General features: G+C 33.0%; 1 protein-coding gene across 1 annotated transcript; it reads left to right on the plus strand.

Annotated features, from left to right (window-relative positions):
• Positions 1–515: 515 nt before the first annotated feature.
• Positions 516–7,213, plus strand: LOC111880693 (cell division cycle protein 27 homolog B). The gene is made up of 17 exons (XM_023877113.3): positions 516–857; positions 1,453–1,591; positions 1,788–1,860; positions 2,062–2,171; positions 2,275–2,321; positions 2,428–2,525; positions 3,540–3,838; positions 4,056–4,211; positions 4,457–4,667; positions 4,764–4,987; positions 5,134–5,199; positions 5,319–5,438; positions 5,535–5,611; positions 5,704–5,823; positions 6,125–6,344; positions 6,427–6,708; positions 6,836–7,213. Exons 2-17 carry the CDS (start codon positions 1,487–1,489, stop codon positions 6,884–6,886), a joined length of 2,259 nt encoding a protein of 752 aa, XP_023732881.1. The 5' UTR covers positions 516–857; positions 1,453–1,486; the 3' UTR covers positions 6,887–7,213.
• The last annotated feature ends 2,649 nt before the right edge of the window (positions 7,214–9,862 follow it).

Here is a 9,862-nt window from a genome sequence, read left to right on the forward strand (position 1 = left end):
TTCATAAATGTGTTTTGCAAGATTTAGCACATCATCATAATTTCTTATTGTTCTCTTACCAAAATCCAAATTAATCTATGAATCACAAAATAAGAGTACAAAACCAATACCATCACTATACGAAAAGTTGTTCCATCCATCTCATGCATAGAAAACTCAATATTATGTAACGAGTTTACGAAATTATGCGTTTAAAACATGTTTTTATGACACAATCATGAAACAAACGGAAAAAAAAACAAAATACATAATCCATGTTCGAGCTTAGCAATACAACAAATGAAGTATGAAATCTAGTTGCTTCGAATGATGAACATACAACAAATCGATTTGACATCAATATGTGCACATAAGAACGTTTTGGTTTTTTTGATACACCTACAAAAATGTTGAAATTAATTTATTAAATATTTAAAGTCCGAAAATAATAATATTTAAAGCATAAACGATAAACGATTTGGAGATTTACCGTTAGGTTAAATGTTTACTCGAAATTCAAAATCCCCCAAAAACCCCTCTCGTGAGTCGTGACTCACGACGTCTCGCTGATTCAATCACAATTTCAGTGTTGAACAAATTTGAATCTCTCTCTCTCTCTCTCTCTCTCTCTCTCTCTCTCTCTCTCTCTCGTATTCACACAGACACCAGTAGTCGTATTCACACAGACACCAGTAGTCGCATCTCTCGACAAAGGGAGTCATTCAAGAACATATTCATCTTTCAATATCTACTATACTCCATTATTCGAGTGTCTTTGTATCTGGTGAGGAAAATAACTTGTTTTATCTCAAATTGATTCGGAAACCCGGGCTTCTGAGGTCGCTGCCTCCATCTTCAACTAATCATCGTGGATACAGGTATTGGGTTGTTTTTTTCTTTCTAACTGAATGTAGGAATTTTATGTATAGGTTCTTGATTAATCATTACCGATTTATCGAGTCTGATGCTTGATAAATTTGGGGTTTCTTTCGGCGTGGAAGGGAAATGAGAGTATGTGTCGATGATTCGGTTCCCAGTCACCCTCAGAGCCTTCTTTTTGCATGTTCATATGAGAAGTTGGTTGCGTTTTATTTGTGCTTTACTATAGCAGGTTCCTATTTGAGCTCTGCCGTTTGTGTTTTGTTCTGATGGACTATTCTCGTTAGGTTGTTCGTCTGTGTCTTAACCGCGAACTTTCTAGCTGCCTTTATATATTCTATTTAGGGTTTTTATTGCCACTTTTTGTTCAATTACTAGTTTTTCCCTTTGCTTTCTTCTTCCCCTTATTGGGTTAAGTATTTTTCCTAGTTTTCCAAGTTATAATGACATATTGGTCGGTTACATCATATCTTTTCCTTCATAGCTGTGTATTAAAATGCTAATGTATCTGATTTGTGTTATCAATGGGATCATGTTACTTTCTTACATTTTAACACTTTCACATCTTCAAATCTAACAATTCTGTATTTCCAGTGTGCAAATTTGGATCTATCTTTGTGAGTTTGCAATGGAGGGTGTGTTAATTGACTGTGTACAGAACAGTCTGCGACATCTATTATATCGCAATGCAATTTTCATGTGTGAAAGGCTTTGCTCTGAGTTTCCCTCAGAGGTATGTATCTTTTTCAATTTCACCTTTTTTTGAGATTGAATATTTCTATATCTTTGATTATAATTGTAAAGTTTTCTGTCTTTAAACCATCACAAAGTAAAGGCTTTTTGTAACTATGCACTATTACTATCTGGATTCTGGTATCTCATTTTGTATCAAGTTCTTTCTTTCTTGCTAAATTGTGAATTTTTTACAGGCAAATTTGCAATTGTTAGCTGCATGTTACTTGCAGAGCAATCAAGCTTACTCAGCCTACCATATTTTAAAGGGTATGTGTGACCTGGCATTTTTCATGTTTAAAGTATTTTCATGGCATCACCATATTTTTCATGGTAGTTTTACTCACATCTTTAAATCCGGTTTCATCAAGGTTAAAAAGAATAAAAAACTTTTGTTAGGTTATTAACTGTTATCTAATGAAGGGAAGCTTATTATAATTTCTTGTTTTTCATTAATTATTGTATTTGAAGGAACACAAATGCCTCAATCCAGATACTTGTTTGCAATATCATGCTTTCAAATGGATCTCCTAAATGAAGCTGAAATGGCATTATGCCCTTCTAATGAGCCAAGTGCAGAGGTATCCACTGAACTTTTGTAACATACATTCAAATTTTGATGTTTTCCATTTAAATTTATATGATAAATGATATTTATTTATTTATTTATTTATTTCTCTCTAGGTGCCAAATGGTGCAGCTGGTCATTATCTTCTTGGGCTCATATATAGGTATATAAACCATAATTTACTCCAATGCAGTTATTAACTTATTAAACATTTAATTAACTTATTTTTGCTCAAAACTGAATGAGGGCAAATTTGTAATGTCTTTCAGATACACAGATAGAATGAAAAGTGCTGCTCATCAATTTAACCAGGCTTTATCACTAGATCCTCTCTTGTGGGCTGCATATGAGGAATTGTGTAAGTTAGGTATGTCATTTAATAAGCAGGTTTGCAAAAAAAAATTATAGTATTTTTTTTATTCTTTATTAAGTGTTGTCTGGATAAATGATGTTTAAAAATATTAAAAATAATGATGGAATACTTGGGGAAAGCCTCCATTTGTTGACTTTTTCTATTAAGTCTTTTTTTCTGCATTAATTGAAAATGAAACAATCATATTTATATATATAGCTAAGTGCTTGTTTCTTTTTCTTTTTCTTTTTCCATTAAGTGCTGTGTTCATAAATGATTTTTGACTAGAGTTGGTGCTGGATGAATAAAGTCTATTTCTTTTTTGGACTGGATGATGAATCATCTGAAGAATGAGTGTAAATGACCATTTTGCCCTTCTATCAAGAAAGGATGCTAAATACAAAATGACCAATACCCATTACTCATTAACGTGTGAAACGAGTGTAAATGAATGTATTACCCTTCTGTCAAGAAATGTTGCTAAATATAAAATGACCATTACCCATTAATGTCTGAATGAGTGTAAGTGACCATTTTACCCTTCTGTCTAGAAATGATGCAAAATCGAAAATGACCATTTTACCTTTGAGTGTCCGAATGAGTGTAAATTACAATTTCACCCTTCTGTCAAGAAATGATGCTAAACCAAAAATGACCATTTTACTTATGAGCATCTGAATGAGTGTAAATGACCATTTTACCCTTCTGTCTAGAAATGATGCAAAATGGAAAAAGACCATTTTCCCTATATGAGCATCTGAATGAGTGTAAATGACCATTTTACCCTTCTGTCTAGAAATGATGCAAAATCGAAAATGACCATTTTCCCTATGAGCATCTGAATGAGTGTAAATGACCATTTTACCCTTCTGTTTCCAGAAATGATTGTAGATTAAAAAAAGACCATAATAGCCTTTAAAAAAAAATGAAAAAGAAACATAGCCCAAGTCATGTTCCCATTAGATCTGTTTAGTATTCAGCTATATCTTTTGTGTGTGTCTTATTGATTTGGAGAATCCTATGTTTCAGGAGCTGCTGGAGAAGCAACATCAGTCTTTGGGGAATCAGCTTCTGAATGCATTCAGAAGCAGTACATGAGTCATGATGTGGGCCCCCCTGGTGATGATCATAATCTAGTTTCTGGGAGACAGCTGGCAGAGAGTGTTAGTCCAAGGCAACTGAGACTTTTACATGGAAATAATGTTAAGGATAATTCCTTAAATCATAATGCTGCAGTTTTTGCTGGAAATGCTGCTGCTACTCAACCCAATAATGGTGTTCATGCAAACATATCATTTTATAATACCCCTTCCCCAATGGCCACTCAGGTATTATACCTAACTTATTTATTTAATTTTTTTTATTTCTTTTTCTTATTTTCCACTTCTTTTTCCATCTTTTCTCTTGGATCACACTTATCTTGTGAGTTATCCAATGTGAAAGAACATGAAAAAAGTTACGATTTTACTCTCTATTTAGTCATGATTTCTATATCAAATAAAAAGAAACTCACATGTACTTCATATTCTTTTTTTTTTTTTTTAGTTGTCAGGTGTGGCCCCACCACCTATATGTAGAAACATGGTCCCAAATGGTCCAAATTCAAGTTCTGGTGGTGCTGATGCCTCCCCAAGGTCAACTGTCAAATCCACCATTCAAGCTCCTAGAAGAAAGTTTGTTGATGAAGGAAAGCTAAGAAAGGTTCCTTTTTTTTTTCTTTTCATAATATCTAACTCTCTTTATAACTATATACATTATAATTTATATAAATGTTAATGCCAAGCAATATATTTTTCAAATACCCCTTACTGTAATATTTGTTTGTTTAAAGTTTTAAATGTTAGCATCAGTCAGTCTTTTGCTTTGGAAGACTAATTTTAATGCAAAACTATTTTTCAAATACCCCTTAATGCAAAGCTAATTTGAATGAATTTATTTAATTTCAGATATCAGGAAGATTATTTTCTGATTCTGGTCCTAGAAGAAGCACTAGACTTGCTGGAGAAACAGGATCTGTAGCAAATATAACTGGAAATGGAACAACAACAAATCATCACTCTTCTAAATATCCTGTCACTTCTAAAATAACCTCTGCAGCATTTCGTGCAGTAACTGTTAGAAAAGAAAAATCTTGGTCTTCTGAATCTTTTAATGAAGGTCAACAATCCAATCCTACTTTCATTTATTTATTTATTTATTTTTGAAAGTTACACATTATCTTATATATATGGATATATTATATAATTTTGTCAGGGATTAGGTCTGAGGTTGATGACACACGTTCAAATGCAACCACAACTTCTGGTTCATCTCCTTCACCTGATACTGTATCTGTATCTTGTGATGGTTTAATCATGTCAATGGGTAGTAGGGCTTCCATGAGTGTATCAAAAATTGCAACTGGTGCTTCAGATGTATTGTCTCTTCTTAAAATCCTTGGGGAAGCTTTTAGGCTTTCGTGTCTATATCGGTGTCAGGTATGTAAAACTAACAAACTTTGCAAGAAATAGCAATGTACTTTTGTTTACGTATTTATATAGAATGCTGGAATAAAAAAGAAATGAAAGTAAAATACTTAAAAAAGGATGTAATAATTTGCTGATGACTGAGTTTTGTGAAACAGGATGCACTTGATGTGTTTCTTCAACTTCCTCATAAGCAATATAACACAGGCTGGGTTCTCTCTCAGGTAAATTAATGTTTATATATCATTATATAAGAATCCTTTTATAAAATTTATAATTAATGAATATCTGGTATTTTGTTCCATGTTTTCTTTGGGGGGTACTTTGGTAATTTTAACCACAGGTGGGAAAAGCTCATTTTGAATTGGTTGATTATCTAGAAGCTGAGCGTGCCTTTAGCAATGCTAGATTGGCTTCTCCTTATAGCTTAGAAGGAATGGATATTTATTCTACTGTTTTATATGTAAGTTCTCATTGGTATTATAACACTATAACTAGAACCCAACCCTCAGAGGGCAAAATGGTAATTTTCCATAATCTTTGGTTTCTTATGCTGTAGCACCTGAAGGAGGATATGAGGTTGAGTTATTTGGCACAAGAGCTAATATCAACGGATCGTTTAGCCCCTCAATCATGGTAACCATTTTAAAAATATACAAAGTCAAGTTATTTCTCTAAGGACATTTTTTATATTTTATTTTATTTTTTTTTAAATATAAATGTGACAGGTGTGCAATGGGAAATTGCTTTAGTATGCAAAAAGACCATGAAACTGCTCTCAAGAACTTTCAACGTGCAGTACAACTCAATTCAAGATTTGCTTATGCTCACACCCTTTGTGGTCATGAGTATGATTTTTTTGCTTCTTTTTTTTATATTTTGAATTTTTTTTTGGATAGTAAGGGTAAAATGGTCAGTTAGTCTTTATTCATTCTAGAAAAGAAACAGACCTTATGTATATAGACAAACATCACTATCCGTTCACCCAATGACATAATGGGAAAAAAAACCCTGATGTCCTGATTGTGCAAAAGACGAAAATGCCCTTTTCATCCTTGTTATAAAAAATATCTATAAAAGCTTGTCCTTTCGCATGTACAAATTCATCCTTACATCACTTTTTCATATACATTTTATCTTTCTTTACAGATATGTGGCATTGGAGGACTTTGAGAATGGAATAAAAAGTTACCAAAACGCCCTTCAAGTCGATGGAAGACATTATAATGCATGGTATGGCCTTGCAATGATATATCTTCGCCAAGAAAAATACGAATTCTCAGAACATCACTTTCGAAAGGCTCTCCAAATAAACCCCCGTTCTTCTGTCATAATGTCTTATTTGGGAACCTCATTGCATGCCTTAAAGGTAAATAAATAAATAATACATTTCAAATGTTACTAACATTCAAAATTAAAATTAATTATTTGAAATTTTATAAAACTATCAGAGAAACGAAGAAGCATTAGAGATAATGGAGAATGCGATAATAGCGGATAAGAAGAACCCTCTTCCTATGTATCAAAAAGCTAACATTCTTGTGAGCATGGAAGATTTCAATGGTGCTTTGAAAGTTCTAGAAGAGCTTAAAGAATACGCGCCTCGTGAAAGCAGTGTGTATGCATTAATGGGAAAGATATATAAACGCCGCCTTATGTATGACAAGGCCATGCTTCATTTCGGTCTCGCTTTGGATTTAAAACCTTCCGCGACAGATGTCGCTACTATTAAGGTAACTTACTTTTCTAATATAAGTAGTAATGCGTCAGGCCCTGACATCAGGCCTGACACAACATGTGTTGTGTCAGACCTGATGCATGGCATTGCACTATCTGATACAATTTATTTGTTTCTGATAGGCTGCCATTGAGAAATTACATGTACCGGATGAGTTAGAAGATAATTTATAGAGGTGGCGCAAGTGCAAGTGCAAGTCAGAGTCAAGACCATTTGTAAAATTTATGTGACAAGGACCTTTCACGCCAAGTGGCACTCACAAGGAATTATGGGGTCCGTTTCTGGACGAAAATGCCCTCGTTATTAAGATGTCAGATAATTGTAATGACAGAGGATATATATATATATGTTAGTGGTGACGGTTTATAGTTTGATTATATGTACGTACCCGTTTAGTTGAAACCGCCTGCAAAAGGCATGTACCTTTATCTTATTGACTGTCTGGACAAGCTTTTTAGGGTTATTTTTTAATACTGGGGATGAGAAGGGTATTTACGTCATTTGCGCTTTTGTGTTATTTTTTTTACTTTTTAGTGGTATAAAGCATTTAAATTTTGTCTTGAAGCGAACGGTGTGTGGTTATCTGTTATCTGATCAATCTTTTCATGCTTTTCATGCGTAAGAAATGGGGTCTAAATATTTATGATGTATATATTTTTTTAAGTTCAATGGTATTTAGAAAAATTTAAAATACTACAATCTCCAGTCATAAATGGGTAATGAATTATTTTGTTTTCACAAAACACCATTGCTTTACAATTTTATTAGAAGATAAGCAAATATTTATGATATATTTTTTTAACTAAATGGTATTTAGAAAAATTTAAAATAGTACATTATCAATTTCCGACATAAACTCTTTTTGAAAAATAAAGGATAAGGTTGTTGGGGTTTTTTGTTGGTTCTTTTTTTTTTTTTTTTTTTTTTTTTTTTTTTTTTATATGGTTAACCTACGACGTTGAAATGACTATGATGGGGTTGCTTTATGGTTGGTGTGTATTTTTCAGAAGATATTAATGTCCAAATAAGAAAAGATAGATGTGCAAATGGTATTTAATCACGTGTTTTTTTCCTATGACCCAATATGGTGGCGGACAGCGGCAGTGTTTAAATTTGACCTAATATTGTGGCATGTGAATCAACTTTTTCTTATATGATCTTATATAATGATAAAAGAGGGAATCTTGATTTAGCAAAACCTCCTTTTATTTGTTAAAAGTTTGTTTTGGAGTTGGTGGTGTGTTTGTTTTTGTGTATGTGTGTGTAACAATCTTGACAAATCCCCATAACCATGTTCATAAAAATAAACTTACTTTGATTTACATAAATATAAATTACTAAGATGTTCAATCAAGATCTTTCAATTAACAATTACAAAGATATAAATAAATTTAAACGTTAAGCCGTTAAAATTCGCCATAAAAGACCATAATATACAAAATAGGGGACTGTGCTATCTTGATGTGAATTTTGTCATTCATAACCTTCCAAATTCGCCATAAAAGACCATAATATACAAAAATCACAATCTTACGTTTATTTGGGAAATTACTCAAATAAAAAATAAAAGTCAAGAATTTAGGTACAATGCAAAACTGTCTTTGAGGGATCCCACACCATCTGAAGATCCATTTGATCACCAACCTTGTGTATATGCACCTAACGAGAACATGATATACAATTTCTTATCCTGAATAACATATGTGACGAACTGACAACTAGTAGATGACAATTGAAGACCTCGTTTTTCAAGTGTCACGACTACAAGATTATGACCAATCCTTTCTCTCCACATAAAACCAGATACTTTTAGTGTGATAATTTTTATCCATGCAATTGAATCGCCATCTATTGCTGTGATTTTCATATCAATGGCTTTTCTAGCCACTTCCACTGTGTGAACTCTCCATCAGGATTAAGTTTGCATTTAAACTCATTATTCCACTACAAAAATTATAATTACTATAAGGCCATCCCTTATGATCTAATTAGTCTAACACACAATACACTAATATATCAACGTCAGCGTCTACTACATCTACATCACCAATGTATCAAGCTTATCATCGTCAACTTATAGTATAGTTAACCGATTGTAATCTTTTGTATATTAGATAATGATATAGATAAGTATATAATAGATCAAAGATCTGTTATCTTTGTGATAAGATCGGTTCTTAGTATAAATTATATGCAAACCCTTGAATCATGAGATTGATATATATATATATATATATATATATATATATATATATATATATATATATATATATATATATAACATTAGGGAAAACCCTAATGTTGTGAGCACGGCTTGGTGTTGTAATCGTCTTTTTGACAACCGTCTTCTTGGTGAGGACAAAACCTCTTTCTTGGTGAAAGAAACAATTTGGAGAACTCTCCGTGTCTTTTAAATTCTGTTCTTTATTTTTCGTTGTTTAAGTTTCTTTTTAGTATTTATACTTGAAGTATATCTAATCGATACAAACCTTCAATTGGTATCGGAACGGGTTTTTGATACACTCAAGCAATCATGTCGACTTCAAGCAATTCCAAATCCTTTGGCCTCAACAAAATTCCTCCCTTTGATGAACAAAACTTAGCCATGTGGAAAACAAAAGCCATGGTGGTTCTTGAAACCATGAACTATGAGATGCGTAAAATCGTTGAAAAAGGTCCTCATGTTCCCATGTATTAACCTATGGCCAACAATGCTCCAATTGGTTCCTTGAAGCAAAAACCTAAGACCAACTATGAAGACAATGACAAGAGGCTAATAAATCTTGATGTTATAGCTAGAGCATCGATAAGAAACTCTCTTCCATATCACATGTACCATCTTGTGCAGAACTGTAAATCAGCCCAAGAGATGATGGATATGCTGATGGTAGCTTATGAAGGCACTGTGGAAGTCCAGGCCACAACTATCAATAATATCAATTGAAGATATGATCACATCTTTGCTCAACAAGGTGACTCTTTAATCCAAACCTTTAATAGGTTTAACTGTTTGGTTAATGATATGCGCAGGCTGGGAGTCGTCAGGCATTCCTTTTAGTTGGTCTTAAAGTTCCTGGATTCTCTCGGAAAAAGATGGGAACATCACACTGATGTCCTCAAGAATGGTGAAAAGATCAATGACATGGATC

This window comes from Lactuca sativa, chromosome 7, assembly GCF_002870075.4.
Source record: "Lactuca sativa cultivar Salinas chromosome 7, Lsat_Salinas_v11, whole genome shotgun sequence".
NCBI classification, from domain to species: Eukaryota; Viridiplantae; Streptophyta; class Magnoliopsida; order Asterales; family Asteraceae; genus Lactuca; species Lactuca sativa.

Excerpts from the sequence above, each read along its gene's own strand:
- LOC111880693 (XM_023877113.3), top strand. The coding sequence starts at position 1,487 with ATGGAGGGTGTGTTAATTGACTGTGTACAGAACAGTCTGCGACATCTA. Across the intron at positions 3,839-4,055 it reads CTTCCCCAATGGCCACTCAG|TTGTCAGGTGTGGCCCCACC; the intron begins GTATTATACCTA and ends TTTTTTTTTTAG. Across the intron at positions 4,212-4,456 it reads ATGAAGGAAAGCTAAGAAAG|ATATCAGGAAGATTATTTTC; the intron begins GTTCCTTTTTTT and ends ATTTAATTTCAG.